Source organism: Garra rufa, chromosome 9 (assembly GCF_049309525.1).
Source record: "Garra rufa chromosome 9, GarRuf1.0, whole genome shotgun sequence".
Taxonomy (NCBI): domain Eukaryota; kingdom Metazoa; phylum Chordata; class Actinopteri; order Cypriniformes; family Cyprinidae; genus Garra; species Garra rufa.
In genome coordinates, this window is record NC_133369.1 from 24,734,116 (window position 1) to 24,751,926 (window position 17,811).

The window sequence follows — 17,811 nt, forward strand, 5'->3', positions numbered from 1 at the left end:
ACAAATCAAATGCTTCTTTTAGCCTTATTGAATACTTCTTTCAAAAACCTTATTGTGTGACCAAAAGCAGACTTTTTTAAATAATATTTTCTTTATAACAGGCTATTTATTTTCTGTTTTCTTATTAGGTTCATCTGTGTGAGATTGAAAACCCCCAAGACCTTGCAAACCTCGAGTTCCCGTTTAATGTCAGGAAAGGGCGCCCTCTGCTGGTGGCTGTGAAGATTTTGAGGCCAGATGCCTCTAAAAATGCCAGGTAACTGAATTAGTATTGAATTGTATATATATTTTTTTTAAATAAAATTTAAATATAGATGACATATATTTACATGAAAAATGTAAATGTTAAATATCTAAAAAAAAAAAAAACCTTTTAAAATATAAAAATGGGTCCAAAAAGTCTTTTATAATGAACATACATTTTATTACAGTTTATTCATTATAAAACAAAAATAAATGGAAATGAATTAAATAATGAATGAATAAATAAATAAACAAATAAATAACCATTTATTAATTTTAAATTCTTTTTTATTAGAATTTCTATTTTAAAAAATCTGATATTTGTAATGCAATTTTACCTTAGAACCATTGTCAGTGATAAAAAAACAAAAACAAATGTTTTAAATATCTGGGAAAAAAATGTGTATATATATTATATATAAAATGGGTCCAATCTGCATTTTACAATGGAGATATATTTAATTTATATTTATATAAAAAAAAAACACTGATCGGAACGTGCGAACAAACAGCAGCGCGGATTGATGGAAACGGAAAGAATATAGTGCCGATTAAAACTGAGGTATGATTTTTGTCAGGAGTGTTTTTTGTGATGTAAATTAATCAAGCTTTGAAACGCATATATTTTTTTCACGTAAAAACGCACAGTTTTGAGGCCCCGGAAACTAACCGTGACTACTTTCTTGAAAAACTTCCAGCGGCCAGAACTCTGACCAGGGAGGTGAACGCGGTGTGGGTCAGTGTGTATACACTATAGTGCTGATAAGGATTGCATACAACTTCATGTCTTAAATGCTCGAACTATCCCTTTAAGAAGTCTAAAATTTAAAAATCAAAATTGTACTTTTATGGGGATATTTTGTGTGGAATAGTATCTGCTGATATGAAAAGTTCACTGTATATCGTAGTAATAAATTAAATTTATGACAGCCATGAAATTTTGTTTACTTTTTACATTTAACACATTAAATATTACTTATATGCATGTAATATAATATCTATTTCCATTACAGGTTTAGGTCTTAAATTTTATATAAGGTGGTATTAAAAAAGGTCTTAAGTCTTAAATTTCACTTGTTTATATCTGCAGGAACCCTGATTAATATATATCATCTTATAAAAATATATAATGTACATGTAATATATATATTTTATTTATTTATTAATAATTAAAAAATATATATATTTGTGATAACTAATGAATATGTCTAAATTATGGTAAAAAAGGGGAGGCTTGACTACCTAAATGAACTGCCATTTGAGCAATTAAAAATGTACTCTGGGTGTAAACAGACATATGTGTGTATTATCTTATTGTGCATATGTTTTGTGCCAGGTTTTAAAGCTAAAGAACTATTCTAACCAAATCTGAAAATAATAACTGTTGTTGTGTATTTTATAAAACTGTAGTAAACTCAAATCCTTCATACGATTCCTATCTCAATGGTCTGTTTTTCCCTTTCTCTTGTTACTCTCATTCTTTCAATGCTTTTCTTTCAACAGGAATGATTTTCTGAAGGAGGTGAAGATCTTATCTCGCCTGAAGGATCCGAACATAATCCGTCTGCTGGGTGTGTGTGTAAGCAGCGACCCATTGTGCATGGTCACAGAGTACATGGAGAGCGGAGACCTCAATCAGTACCTCTCCCATCGAGTGTTGCTGGACAAGACCGGACCTTCACATAATACACCAACCATCAGGTGCACAAACACACAAAACAGTACAGCGACAATATCAAGTAATGATATTGTCTAAAAAAAAAAGCATTTCTCGTAGTGTGGAGGGTTAAATGTCTTTCTCTCTGTTTCAGCTACCCAGCTTTGATCTCCATGGCAAGTCAGATCGCATCAGGAATGAAGTTCTTGTCGTCTCTGAACTTTGTGCACCGAGACCTGGCCACGCGGAACTGCCTGGTGGGTGGAGAGAGGAGTGAGGGGGAGGAGAGCGGTGGAGAACGCCAGATAAAGATAGCTGATTTTGGCATGAGCAGGAACCTCTATGCTGGCGATTACTACAGGATACAGGGACGAGCTGTGCTGCCTATTCGCTGGATGGCTTGGGAGTGCATCCTTATGGTAAGAGCACTAATTATAGCTTTGCTATAATAAATGAAAACATACAGGAATAACAGTGACAAACTTGTCACACTTTTCTGTGTTACTAATATATATATATATATATATATATATATATATATATATATATATATATATTTATTTATTTATAGAAAGGTATACATTTATTTGTTTAATTTATATGTTTTTATTTGATATCTATTGTCAGACTTTTATGTATTTAGTTTATACCTTTTATATATTTATTTACTTTTAGTTTTTTAGATATATATTATATTATATTATACAATTTTTATATGTGAAACGTTATGTATATATAAGGGTTCCAAAAATAGTAAATATACCTTGTTTTTTTTTTAAAAGGAAGCATATTTAATTGCTTTATTTTATTTATTAGTTATAATACTTAATATTTATTATTATTACTAATTTTTATTATTATTATTATTATTATTATTATTATAGAAATACATAGTGAAGCATTTTTGAACATTTGTCTTTTTTTATTTTACTTAATTTATGTATTTATTTATTTATTTATTTATTTAAAATATATATTTTTATTTTAAAAAAAAATTATATGAATTTCGCTTTCCACTTCATTTTTTCAGCATTTCCTAATGAAGATACATTTACTTAATTTATATTTATTCATTAATATTTGTTATCAGACATATTTTTTTATCTTATAATAAGGAAATATTATAGCTTTTTATATAAATACGAAATGTTTTTTTACTATCTTAGAAAAATATATTTATTAATAATTATGTTATATTGTATTATAACATTTTGTGTATATTGTTTATTTATTAATATTTATTTATAATTTAAAAATAATTATAAAATTGTTTGTATATATTATTTAATTTATAAATACATTTAAAAATAGCCTTATAAAAATATTATCTTATAAAAAATATATATTTATTAATAAACTAAAAAATAACCAAGTATATATTTTTTTTATTTATTAATAAACTAAAAAACCAAGTATATATTTTTTATTTATTAATAAACTAAAAAATAACCATGTATATATTTTATTTATTAATAAACTAAAAAATAACCAAGTATATATTTTTATTTATTAATAAATAAAAAAATAACCATGTATATATTTTATTTATTAATAAACTAAAAAATAACCAAGTATATATTTTTATTTATTAATAAATTAAAAAACAAGTATATATTTTTTATTTATTAATAAACTAAAAAATAACCAAGTATATATTTTTATTTATTAATAAATTAAAAAACAAGTATATATTTTTTATTTATTAATAAATTAAAAAAACAAGTATATAGTTTTTATTTATTAATAAACAAAAAAAAAATAACCAAGTATATATTTATTTATTAATAAACTAAAAAATAACGAAGTGTATATTTTTTATTTATTCATAAACTAAAAAATAACCAATAGTGTGTGTGTGTGTGTGTGTGTGTATAAAAGGGTTCCAAAAATCTATGACAACTACTAGATATATCTTAATTATGTACAAAAATTAATATTAATAAAGCATATTTAATTATTCTATTACTGTTTATTATCATACTTATTATTCATTATAGATAAATATTAGAACATTTCAATTGGAACCTTAATAAATAAAACTTATTATTCATTATCCTTAGAGATAAATATTAGATCATTTTAATTAGAACATTAATAAATAAAAATATCATATATATTATATTTATGTATGTATATATAGGGTCAAAAAAGTTTGTGACCACTAGTGAAAATGCTTAATTTTTTCTGCATTACTATAATTTTTATTTAACAAGCAACATTTATTATCAGACTTATTACATTTATTATTAAAAATTTATATTATCATTTACATTTTAGAATTTAATAACAATACAAAAACTTTTAATGTTTTTATCTGAAAAAAGGAGATCACGTGCTTATTGTCACATATCTTAAATATCATGGTTTTTGTGTGTGTGTGTGTGTGTGTGTGTGTGTGTGTGTGTGTGTGTGTGTAGGGCAAGTTCACTACGGCAAGTGACGTGTGGGCATTTGGCGTGACATTGTGGGAGATGCTGAGTGTGTGTCAGGAGCAGCCGTACAGTCACATGACCGACGAACAGGTTATTGACAACGCTGGGGAGTTTTTCAGAGACCAGGGCAGACAGGTATGTGAGCTTGCTAACACATAAGAAAAACATTAACAGTCTCACTTACTCTCTGTCTCTGTCTCTCTCTCTCTCTCTCAATCAGGTGTACCTGTCTCGCCCGGCTGTGTGCCCACAGGGTTTGTATGAGCTGATGCTTAGCTGCTGGAACAGAGACTGTAAACTACGGCCCTCCTTTGCGTACATTCACTCCTTCCTCACCGAAGACGCCATGAACATGGTTTAGAAAGCGACAGCGAGAGATGAAAAGAGGAAGAATGTAAGAAAGTGTGTGTGGACCACAGACTGGTGGTGTGTTTTTAAGCAGACACGGCTAAGCACTCTTATGTAAAATAGCGTATTTTTTGACGGGTGGGTTGGGGCGAATAAAAGCCGCAGGTTCGGTGCCCCCTAAATGACCCACTCCTCACCCCTTATCCTGAAATCCTGAACTCTTCAAGCAACATTTTATCCTCAAATCCTTTTTAGCCTCAATGTTCACCCACTCTCAACACGCATCACATTGCTATTCCACAGTATTTAGTTTCACAGAGCACAGATCTCCTAGAATACACCACAGAAATGGCCAAGTCACTCTTTCTTTCCTGAAACATTAATCTGCCTCATATTTTCTCTGCGAACCTGAGAATGCAACCTCTCCTGCTGTAAAAAGTCTTTGTGTTCTGTGAGGTCCAGTTATGATGACTAAGCGCTGATGAGGATTTTTTGACAAATTGATTTTAGGATAAAATGTTGCTTGGCATCTGAACATTAAATCCTGGTCCTCTAACCTGGATTTTCATTCCCTAAACACTGAATAGATCTCAAAACGTAATCATAGGAACTGGTGGAGGGTTTTCGTAGCTAGATGACAGGCAGCACAAAAGCACGTGGCTCTACAAACTGTCCATTTTGTCATAGTCTTCTTCAGGAAACATTTGACAGATATGCGTATTAAAACGTACTATAGCAGAAATACTGTTTCTTTTCTACATGCGTATTAAGTGAAAATAGCGAATAACATTTTTGCCAGTAAATTCAGTAACTTTGCTAGCATTTGTGGTCATGTAGAGATGTCTTTTCTGTGGTGGAGGGTAATTCATCATTAAGAAATGCTCACAGATCTTTAAGCATTCAACACTGAGTGGAACATTTTCATCTCAACGTTTTTTCGAATCAATGTAATGGTGTAATCCGATACAGGGTCATCCATTCTGACACATTTACAAATGATTGGAAAACCATTTAAAGTGTCGATAACAGATGTTCTACAACACTTTTGGTATGTTATTCTAAAGGTTCTGTAATTTTGTACATCAATGGCTGATGTGTGAAGCACGGGCTTTTTTAAATTAAGTCGAATTAGAGAATTGGTGTTTATGACTCCACCCCTGTCTGTGTGCACATAATTGGTCCCTTGAAGGGATAGTTCACCTAGAAATGAACGTTCTGTCATAAATTTTTCACCCTCGTAAACCCTAAGTAGTAATAGAAGAAACGGACCTTTTCGAAACTTTGAGTGAATTAAACCAACTGCTTCGAAGCGCTCGTAACACCACACGTCGGTGACGCCTGCTGGTCAAAATTGTATAAATGCAACAAAAACTCAGGCTAAAACATGCTTAAAAACAGCTTTTAAAACCCCATTGCAAATGTTTTATTGAAAGTATAATACATTAAATGGAATAAAAATAATAAAATACTAGGGATGCACCGATCCGTATCGGCCGATCACTTGCGCGTTTTGTCAGTAAAGCCGGTTCTGTAATCAGTGGTAAATGCCATCAGGTGCGTGATTTCACGTTGAGCCGTATATACTACACACATCTATTTGAAATCAGAAATCTGAGGATGCAAAAAAATCAAAAAGACTGAGAAAATCACCTTTAAAGTTGTCCAAATTAGGTTCTTAACAATGCATATTACAAATCAAAAATTACATTTTGATATGTTTACAGTAGGAATTTTACAAAAAATCTTCATGGAACATGAACTTTACTTAATTTCTTAATGATTTTTGGCATAAAAGAAAAATCAAAAATTTTGACCCATGCAATGTATTTTTGGCTATTGCTACAAATATACCCCAGCGACTTAAAGCCCCATTCACACTACACGCGACATGCAGCGACTAAGCGACGCGATCCCATTCATTTCAATGGAGAGCCGGCGATTTCCGGCGACGAGAGCGACAGCGGCCGTCAGCGACCGTTGGCGACCGGATGTGGGCGTGTCCAGCGAAATTTTCAGTTTTGTAAGTAAATTGTTATCTCTAAACTTTATGCAAATGAAGAGCGACTTTCGGGAGCGACAGCCAATAGGAAAGAAGACGATAGTGCTCATGATCATTCTCCTTTCAGCTCCAGCAGTGATTGTCCTGTTTTATATGACATGTCCATGCCCACATACAAAAATAATGTCAACTGCATTAAAATGAATTGTAACCTGCTTGTCTTTGTTTCTAAAGTTGCTTTGGATAAAAACATCTGTTAAATTACGTTACTAAGCAACCAGTAATGAGAACGCCCACTAGCGACCTCATCGCCAGCCTCTGGCGACATGCAGCGACAGAAGTCGCGTCTAGTGTGAACTGGGCTTAAGACTTGTTTTGTGGTCCAGGGTCACATATATGAAACAGAAAGACAGGGGAGGACATATCAGTCCCGCCCCCTTTTTAAATAGCCGAGTCGTTGAGCTTAAGCCGCATTTGACAGCGTATGACACCCACAGCCTCATCCATATCGCTATAAAATATACCATTCTGTTTAGAATTCAAATAGGTCCGATAGGTTTTATGGTCTGCGCCGACTTGGCATATGATCAGCTTCGTGCTATCGCATTTCTAGACCGGAGCAGTGTGTGCGTGCTGCGGTTGTTCGTGTGAAACAGCGTGAACTTCTTTCGCCCAAATGGAAAGCATATTTATACTGAATCGGTCCCTAACCCCTATGTTCCCCATTCGCCCTACAGAAGATCCAGACAAATTCTGTGAACAAGTGATGATTTCAGCCACAGCTTCAGCGTGTATTTATAGTGTAGAAGGCGGGACTCTTCGGATTCTAGAGTGCATTTGATTGGACAGAAAGTTTATGTCTTGTAAATGGGAATTTTGTCATTGTTTTGAAACACACTAGTTTATAGATAGCCACAACATTCATACTAAAAGCCAAAAAACTTCAACTTTTGATTTCATGGGGACTTGCAGGGCTTGTTTTGTTTGTTTTATGAAAAAACTTGTATATAGAGGCCAGTAAGAGACTATGACCTACTTGCTATGCTTTTAATTACACAAATGACCCTGGACCACAAAATCAGTCATAAGGGTCAATTTTGTTTGAAAAATAAATAAGCTTTCCATAGATGTATGGTTTGTTAGGATTGGAAAATATTTGGCTGAAATATTTGAAAAACAGGAATCTGAGGGTGCAAAAAAAATCTAAATATTAAGAAAATTTGTCCAAATGAAGTTCTTAGCAATGCATATTACGAATCAAAAAGTATGCTAGGAAATTTACTAAATATCTTCATGAAACATGATCTTTACTTTTATACCCTAATTATTTTTGGCATAAAAGAAAAATCAATAATTTTGACCCATACAATGTGTTTTTGGCTATTGCTGCAAATATACCAGTGCTGCTTAAGACTGGCTTTGTGGTCCAGGGTCACAAATTAAACTGATCCGAGATCAGGTAAAAACCATAGAAACTGGTTCAATGGTTTGCCACTAGGGGGCGATCTCAGTGAACTTGCATGATTCACGGGTTTACAGAGATCGCTCCCCAAAGGCAAACCATTAAAATTTCAAAACCTTGCTTACTGAAATCACACGACTTTAGTGATTGATACACGCTCAACCATTGTTTCGAAACAAACGATTCACAAAAGTTTTCCAAGCACCTATCACTACCCATAAGACCTTTGTTCATCATTGGAACATAAAAAGATATTTTTGTTTAAATCTAAGAGCTTTCTGACCCTGCATAGACAGCAGCGCGTCTTCACATTCAAGGCCCAGAAAGGTAGTAAGGACATTGTTAAAATAGTCCATGTGACATCAGTGGTTCAACCTTAATTTTATGAAGCTATGAGAATACTTTTTGTGTGCAAAGAAAACAACTTCATTCAACAATTTATTCTCTTCCCTCAGTCTACAAGATCCGTTCACGGGAGTACCACGACACATGCGTTCTGACTTAAACGTGTGTTAAAGACTGACACGGAAGAGAAGAAATTGTTGAATAAAGTGGTTATTTTTTGTTTTCTTTGTCTATGCAGGATTAGAAAGCTCTCGGATTTCATCCAAAATATCTTAATTTCTGTTCTGGAGATGAACGAAGGTCTTACGGGTTTGGAACGACAAGAGAATGAGTAATTAATGACAGAATCTTGATTTTTGGGTGAACTGTCCCTTTAAATGTGACTCTGATTTATTGTGCAGTCATTTGATGACAGAAAATGACTGAGGATGGTTTTTGAAATGATCTGCCATTATGTGCACAGACTTGAATAAGCTGAACGCACATCCTGAACTTGTTGGGCATCAGTATGTTGTGTTAAACTGAACACTCAGAATTTAAACATGCTTTTGGATGAAATGTATGGTAATGAACTACCAGTGCACTATTTGAAAAGTCTCAATAAGAGCCTAGTGCATGGGCTTGGAGGAATATAGAAAGAAATTAAAAAACAAGCAGAATGGCCACAGACGTCTATGTTTATACCAATAAGAGTAAGTTGTCTATATAATAAAAAATTAACTGGGTGTATAGAAAAATAAGCAAATAAGCATTTGTCCTGAATTTACTATGTAAACCTGTAGGACACTTGCTGGAAACTCTCTTAAAGCTACAGTACGCAATTGCATACCGCTGTAGATTTAACTTGAACCTGTCGTGGTGACGCCACCTCTTCCTCATTTAAGAGCAAGACCGTGTGTGTAGGTGGGGGTGGAGAGTAACCTATATACTGTAAAGTTTATACACAGAAGAATGTGATTCCCAAATGGTTATATTACCATGCTGATTATGCTTATTGAATGACCTTTAACCTTTTTTGGTACACTGAGGCCCTGAATACCTTTATTGTATTTTTATAAATACAGCTCTGGGCATGTTAGCCCTCAGCTGTGCGTGTTTCATAAATAATGAAAAATGTAAATACTTCATGGGACATAATTTTCTTCAGTAATATTGCTATCTGTTATTAATCTGGTCTGTCTGTCTCTGTTTTAGTCTCCCTGCCTGTGTTAGTCAGTGTTGTTGCCTGTGTTGTCTATTTTGTAGGTGTTTTAATAAAGTAACCTTTTCAAATAAAGGGGAACTCCTCATTTGTTGCACTACTTAAAACACACATTCACAAAAAGCCATGAATCGACAAGTTATAAAGTACAGCGCACACTAATAGTTTATTATTTGTCTATATTAAACAGTACATGCTTCATATGTAGAAGTCTCAGCCTGGATATATATAGATCTTCAGTTTAAGGTGAAACCACTGAACATACATTAAGGCAAAAAATTGGGTTAATTTGTCATATGTAACAACAATAATGAGGTTGTACAACAATAAAAACAAACTAATGGCTAACAAATTGAATATTCTGAATGAAATTAGTCATTAAGGCCAGGAAGTATCACATGACAGATCACAGTTACTGTTACAGAAACACAATCAGAGCAGGATGTTTCAGTAAGGAAGTAAAAAATAGCTTTGAGGCACTTTGAAGGTATACTGGAAATGCATAGGTCTACCTTTTGTAATGTCGAGTTGATTTTAGTGTGAAGTACACAGCAGCATGGTAAAAAAAAAAACGTTTCTTTTTTTGCACACGTTGGAAAGTGGCATGAGAAATGAAACCACCACAAGCCTTCGGTTTCTGTGGGCTCAGAGACATGTTTGCAGCTTGCATTAAAAACCTAACCAGTTTCCTCTTCTTCTTTTTTTCCTGTTTGTTAATCAACTTCAAAACTTTCCACCCCCTCTTGCTTTTCAACATGCTTTATAAATCACTTTACTGAGCACACAGACAGTAACAAAAACTAGTTGCAAACTAGTACTACAACAAAAAAAGTATTCACGGACTATTTAAAACGGCAAGAATTAAGCGTCACATTTCAGTGTATGCATACTAAGGCATTATGCACGCGGACTATGGCTTCAGCAATGCACTTCAGGTGAACTTGCATCCATCTGACTTGAATGCACTTTGGTTTTGATAGTAACTGAACCAGAATCAACAGGCATGAGGCTGTGACAGACAGAAATACAGAAACTACTTAAAAATGGAAGAAAGAGCAGCCCTGCTTCCCTGAATATTCACCATTAACCAAGGCTCTAGAGCAGATAATGTAGTTCACCTAACTTATAAAATGATCATATAATGTTATCAAATAATTCACGACACAGAATATAAAAACTGAATATTACAAACGGTGGATTACAAAAACAAAAAGGACCTCAATGTTCCAGGTTCAGCACAAACACAGGCATGCACACATGCACATAGACAGGATGAGCTGTTGATTAGACCTGATTCCTTCTTCATGAAGTCCATTAGCCCATGCGGGTTAAACCAACCTGAGCAAACATAAAACAAAAAGGTTAACATTTAGTTGTTTTAAACAAATTTTTACTGTATTTCTGAAGTACAGTTCATTCAAAAACGAAAATTGTGTCATTAATTTTTCACCCTCATGTCCAAACCTGTAAGACTTCGTTCATCTTAACACAAATTAAGATATTTTTGATGAAATCAGAGAGCTTTCTGACCCTGCATAGACAGCAATGCAACTACCACATTCAAGGCCCAGAAAGGTAGTTAGGACATTGTTAAAAAAGTCCATGTGGCATCAGTGGTTCAACTGTGATGTTATGAATCTACTAGTTAGTTGCTGTCTCCTGAGGGTCCAAAAGCTCTTGGATTTCATCAAAAATATCCTAATTTGTGTTCTGAAGTTGAACAGAGGTCTTAAGGGTTTGGAACGACAAGAGGGTGAGTAATTAATGACACAATTTTTAATTTTGGGTGAACTATCGCTTCAAAAAGTATTCTTACAAACAGTGGTTTTTAATCAAGAAAGTCATTTTCAAGAAGAACTACTAAAAATATTGAACATTTCTGAAGATTTTGCTCATTTCAACACAATTTTGAAACAGTAACTATCACAAGGATTTAAATGTGCTAAAGAACCGGGGGTGTAAACTTTTTAACAGAATGTAGATGTGTACATTTTTCTTAATTTGCCTAAATCATCTTTTTTTTTATATATAGTACCGCCCTTCAGAAGCTATAGAAGATACTTACATGTTTCCCAGAAGACAAAATATGTTAAATTTACCCTTATTTTCAAAGTCCTTAAGTTTTCACCCACTGGCTCTTAAAGGGATAGTTCACCCAAAAATGAAAATTTGATGTTTATTTGCTTACCCCCAGGGCATCCAAGATGTAGGTGACTTTGTTTCCTCAGCAGAACACAAATGAAGATTTTTAACTAAAACCGTCTGCACAGTCTGCCAACCAAATAATGGACGTGGATGGGCACCAGACCTTTAAAAGTAAATAAAAACATGCACAGACAAATCCAAATTACACCCTGTTGCTCGTGACGATGCATTGATGTCTTAAGACACGAAACGATTTTGCGAGAAACTGAACAGTATTTATATCATTTTTTACCTTTGATACACAGCAATGTCAATCTGTCCTGAGCACGAGCTTGTCATCCGGATCGTTACACGTGTACGCGCTCTGGTGTAGTATACGCAAACGCCGGAAGCGATCTGTCGCATGAATACAACACTCATTGTTTACACAGAGCACAGAGATTGTGGGTATAGCGGCTATTCAAAATGGTAATTACTTGCACTTATCCTGATTGTTCAAACCAATTTAAAGCTAAAAGATTACGTTTGCTTGCGCAAACTCATCCGGGACTTTTCACCGATTTCCCCTTGCGGTGTTTGTGTATACTACGCCAGAGCGCGTACACGTGTAACGATCCAGATGATAAACTTGTGCTCATGACAGATGGATGTGGCTGTGTAACAAAGGTAAAAAATAATATAAATACTGTTCATTTTCTCGCAAAAAACGATCATTTCACGAGTCACAGGGTGTAATTTGGATTTGTCTGTGCATGTTTTTGTTTACTTTTAAAGGTCTGGTGCCCATCCACATCCATTATTTGGTTGGCAGACTGCACCGGTTTTTGTTAAAAATCTTTGTTTGTGTTCTGCTGAGGAAACAAAGTCACCTACATCTTGGATGCCCTGGGGGTAAGCAGATAAACATCAAATTTTCATTTTTGGGTGAACTATCCGTTTAATGCATTGTGTTTCCTTCTGAAGCATCAGTGAGCATTTGAACCTTCTGCAATAGTTGAATATGAGTCCCTCAGTTGTCCTCAGTGTGAAAAGATGGATCTCAAAATCATAATCATTATTGGAAAGGGTTCAAATACACAAAAATGCTGAAAAACCAAATTTGTGGAACCTGAAGGATTTTTCTTAAGAACAGCAGGCAGTTTAACTGTTCAAACAAGGGACTCATGAACAACTGTCACTATAAAAAAAAAACAGCTGTGGAACCTTCAGGTAACAACACATTATTACAAGCAGTTACTTTTAAAAGTAATGCATTACGATACTGCATTACTCCCTAAAAAAGTAACAACCCTGGTGAAAAAAAACAGCTAAAACCAGCCTAGGCTGGCCGTTTTTTTCAGCAGGGCAACTACATTACGTTAGGTTACATTACTTTTTAAATCTGGGCAGGGCTTGCTTTTTTATATAAAAGTTCAATTTTAGCAAATGTAAAAGCCCTTTCACAACAAAAAGGGAAATGAATAAGCCTAAAACTGAAGCAAAAGTTAATCTAAAGTAAGTTTTGCTTATTGATATAGTTGAATTGGATCAACAAAGGTCAGCAGCAAAGACATTGGTTAATAAAATGGGATTAAATACCTAAAGGAAACAAAAAGCAACTCTTGTAAATAAAAAAAGAAATGCATTACTTTACAAGTAAAGCGAGGTACGTAATCAGATTACTTTTTTCAAGTAACTAGTAATGCGTTACCCCCAACACTGATTACAAGTGTATGTAAGCTTTTGAACAGGGTTTTTATATTTATAAATCCAACTATTATTTTCTCTTGTGGACTATATGTAAATATCTTTTATGTAAAATATATTATTCAGGTCAGTACTAAATAAAAAAAAATAACATGCATTTTGTATGATCCCGCTTATTTTATTAAAATGATAACATTTAGCAGATTCTGCAAGGTGTACGTAAACTTTTGACTTCAACTGTAAATATATTTCCTAGTTCCATTTTCATGTGACATGTGAAAGAGACCACTGAAAATGCAAAAAAACAAAAACGGGAATGCAGAAGTTGCAGCTCATGTGATCTGTTGCCTGATACCAGCACTAAACTGGTTTAATCGCTGACGCTGAGTGTGGTCACCTGTGAGATGTTGACTCCAGTCAGTTTCTCCACTGCGCTCGGCAGGCGAGTCATGATATCCAAAACCTCTCCTGCCAGCTTAGATGCGCCCACTTCTGACCCGCCGCTGGACACCATGGTGACCTTCTGGACCGCACAGAGTGGCTTGCTGATCTCTTCCGCCATCTAGAGGAGTGGAGGTCATTATTGAGTGGTCCTATTGAACTTATTTACTGACATTCCATCTACTGACATTGCACTGACCAGTGGGAGTTTCTCCAGTAGCATGTCCACCATGGCTCCCTCTTTGTACTGCTTAAAGGCTTCTGCCTTTTTGACCATCTGCTCGGCTTCAGCCCGACCCTTTGCCTCCATTGCAAAGGCCTCGGCCTCTCCCTTCATCTGAAAGACAGAATAATATGAATGTTGAGTGGGGTGAGTTGTCTTATGTGAATAGTAACACTCATTTTCACCAGCAAGTGTGTGGAGAGATTCATGAACTCACTCTGATGGATTCTGCCTCAGCTTCTGCCTCCATGATCAACTGAAGCCTGTCAGATGAGAGAACATTAAATGGTTTTTCAAGACCGTCATATCAAGCTATGATTTTAATTCTTCAGATTTGCTTCCACTGAGGGACAAATATGTGTTAAATGAGATAAAACTTTGTGTATCACTACATTAGCTCCTCAGTTCTCACCTTTCTGCCTCAGCGATCTTCTCAATACGGTATCTCTCGGCCTCGGCTGGTTTCCGGATTTTGGCCTCCAGTTCCTTCTCTCTGCGGGTGATCTCCTGCTCCTGTAGAGTGATCTGCTGTGTACGCTCCACAACCTGAACCTGCATCTTCTCCTCCTCAATGCGCTGCTTTGTCTTGGCCACCTAATGCAGATGACAGTGAGTAAAAATGTCAGTAGATGTTACTTAATTGCTGTTTTTGTCTCACTTGCCTAGTTTTTCATGAATTTTACATTAAGTATTAACCAGCGACCAAACTGACAACCCTCATGTTACCAGCTGAAAACCATGTTGATATAATTCATACCTGTAGCTGATAGGCCATTTCAGACTCTGCCTTCTTGGTGTTGACCTCATAGTCATAGGTGGCTTTCTTCAGCTCAAAGTCTCTCTGGGCTTTAGCCATCTCAATCTCATTCTTATACTGAGCAGAGACCTTCTCCTGCATGGCGTGAGCCTCCTACACACACAAACATACACATTTACAGTTTAATCATAGTTCTATCTGACACACCCTTCACACCAACGTTTATACATCCAACAATGATACAAGAAAAAAAATCACCTTCATGACAGAATCCCTTTTGAACTGAGCTTCACCAATACGGGCGTCTCTTTGCACCTGAGCGGTACGAGCTTTACCCAGCGAGCTTAGATAATTCTGTAAAAAAAAGTCCAGGTAAGTGATATATATGTATTATGTCTTTATACCTATAGAAGCCCGTTTCTGCCACTGGAAAAAAAAATAAACAAGGTAATTGTGCCCCTTTTTTTGCAATAGCGAATTTATCTCACAATTCTGACTTTTTTCTTAGAATTGTGAGATATAAACTAGCAATTCTAAGAAATAAAGTCACAAAATCTCAGAATTGTGAGATATAAATTTGCAACTGTGAGAACATATCAATCTTTTTTCCCTCCTCAAAACTGGACTTTATAACTCACTATTGCGAGTTTATATCTCACAATTCTGTGGAAAAAAGTTAGAATTAGAATTAAGAGTTAGAATTGTAATATAAACTTTCAATTCTGAGAAATAAAGTCAGAAATGCAAGACATGAACTCACAATTTTGACTTTTTTTCTCAGAATTGCAAGTTTATATCTTGCAATTGTGACTTTTGTCAAAATTGTGAGATATAAACTCGCAATTCTGAGAAATAAAGTCACAAAATGTCAGAATTATGAGTTTGTAACAAGCACTTTATAACAAGCAAATTGTGAGCTATATATAAGTCAAAATTGCAAGATATAACTAACTATTTTGACTTTTTTTCCTCAGAATTATAATTTTATATCTTGCAATTGTGACTTTCTCAGAATTGTGAGATATAAACTTGCAATTGCAAGTAATAAAGTCAAAACTGTGGGATATGATTTGAGTTTATATCTTAATTCTATGGAAAAAAAGTCTTAACTTCCAGATATAAACTCGCAATTGCAAAAAAAAAAAGAGTCAGAATTGCAAGATATAAACTACAATTCGGACTTTTCTATCAGAATTGCATTGCATCTTGCAATTGGGACTTTTTTTCTCAGAACTGAGATATAAACTTGCAATTGCAAGTTATAAAGTCAGAATTGTGAGATATAAACTAGCAATTCTGAGAAATAAAACCAGAATTCTGAGAAATAAATTCAGAATTGAGAGATATTTAACTAATATATATATATATATATATATATATATATATATATATATATATATATTATATATATATATATATATATATGTGTGTGTATGTGTGTGTGTGTGTGTGTGTGTGTGTGTGTGTATATATATATACATACACACACACACATATATATATAGGTTTATAACAAGCACTTTATAACAAGTAAACTGCAAGTTTGTGTCAGAATTCAGAAAATCAGAATTGTGAGACAAACTTGAAACTGTGAGAACATATCAGTCTTTTTTTCCCCTCAGAATTGGACTTTATAGCTCGCAATTGTGAGTTTATATCTCGCAATTAAGACTTTCTCTCAATTGTCAGATATAAACTCGCAATTGCAAGTTATAAAGTCAAAACTGTGAGATATAAACTTGCAATTTGGAGAAGATGTGAGTTTATATCAAAATTCTATGAAAAAAGTGTAAAATGTGAAATATAAACTCGCAATTGCAAAAAAAAAAAGTCAGAATTGCAAGATATAAACGTGAATTCTGATATCTTGAAATTGGGACTTTTTTTTCTCAGAACTAAGATACAAAATTGTAATTGCAAGTTATAAGCTCGGAATTGTGAGCTATGAAATCGCAATTCTGAGAAATAAATTCAGAATTGGCAGATATAAACTGAAAAAAAAATCAGAATTATGAGTTATCACAATTCCGAGAAAAAAGTCAGAATTGTGAGATAAAAACCTGCAAAAACCTTTTTAATTTTTATTCAGTGGTGGAAATGGACTTCCACAGATACTTCTATTCATCAGAATAACATTTTGTGTTACAAAGAATCTGTTTCAGATAAATGCTGTTATTTTGTACTGTCTATGCATCAAAATATTGTGAAAAACAAAATATTAAGCAGCCCAACAGTTATAATTTCTTTTGAGCAGCAAATCAGCATATTAGAATTATTTCTAAACTATCACGTGACACTGATGACTACAGAAATGGCTGCCGAAACATTTCCATTACAAAAAGAAACTACATTTTCAAAAATATTTACTACACATTAATATATTTATATGTTACTGACCACAAGCATTTGAATGGTAGTGTTTGTTAGGATGTGTGGTGCATAGATATAGTCACCTGATCATCATGCACATCTTTGAGCGTGTAGCTGACAACACCGATGCCCATGTTGACCAGGTCAGAGGAAGCCACCTTAAAGACCTGCTCAGAGAACTTTTTACGGTCCTGATAGATCTCCTACAGAGAGAAAGAAAGAGAGATTGTACAATAAATAAGGAATAAACAGCTAACAGGGGCAGACCAGTAAGCTGAACATCACATGTTGCAGTCAGCAAAGGTTGTGTGTTCATTTCAGCACTAAAACCCTCCGGGGTCCTCTTTGTATTCTTCTTATAAAAAGCTTTTTTCTTCTATCTCTCTGTGTGATACAGAATACAAATAGCTCTTTTAGCATCTGGCAGTACCTCCACAGTCAGGTGGGCGATAATGGCTCTCTGATGTCCCTCAAGGGTCTCCAGGGCAATATGAGTAATCTC

The 17,811-nt window shown here is 34.3% G+C and overlaps 2 protein-coding genes across 2 annotated transcripts in view; one reads left to right on the forward strand and one right to left on the reverse strand.

Annotated features, from left to right (window-relative positions):
* The window catches only part of ddr1 (discoidin domain receptor tyrosine kinase 1), a 66,424-nt gene extending 56,662 nt beyond the window's left edge, over positions 1-9,762 (forward strand). The window contains exons 15-19 of the mRNA XM_073847679.1: positions 129-256; positions 1,747-1,944; positions 2,055-2,319; positions 4,318-4,467; positions 4,553-9,762. Of these exons, the coding sequence (XP_073703780.1) occupies positions 129-256; positions 1,747-1,944; positions 2,055-2,319; positions 4,318-4,467; positions 4,553-4,693 (882 nt within the window). The 3' untranslated portion in view covers positions 4,694-9,762. The remainder of the gene's footprint in view (positions 1-128; positions 257-1,746; positions 1,945-2,054; positions 2,320-4,317; positions 4,468-4,552) is intronic.
* A 64-nt stretch (positions 9,763-9,826) lies between these two features.
* The window catches only part of flot1b (flotillin 1b), an 18,201-nt gene continuing 10,216 nt past the window's right edge, over positions 9,827-17,811 (reverse strand). Inside the window, exons 7-13 of the mRNA XM_073847680.1 lie at positions 15,198-15,293; positions 14,940-15,092; positions 14,595-14,776; positions 14,400-14,445; positions 14,159-14,296; positions 13,916-14,080; positions 9,827-11,025 (exon numbers count right to left, since the gene is read on the reverse strand). Of these exons, the coding sequence (XP_073703781.1) occupies positions 11,002-11,025; positions 13,916-14,080; positions 14,159-14,296; positions 14,400-14,445; positions 14,595-14,776; positions 14,940-15,092; positions 15,198-15,293 (804 nt within the window). The 3' untranslated portion in view covers positions 9,827-11,001. The remainder of the gene's footprint in view (positions 11,026-13,915; positions 14,081-14,158; positions 14,297-14,399; positions 14,446-14,594; positions 14,777-14,939; positions 15,093-15,197; positions 15,294-17,811) is intronic.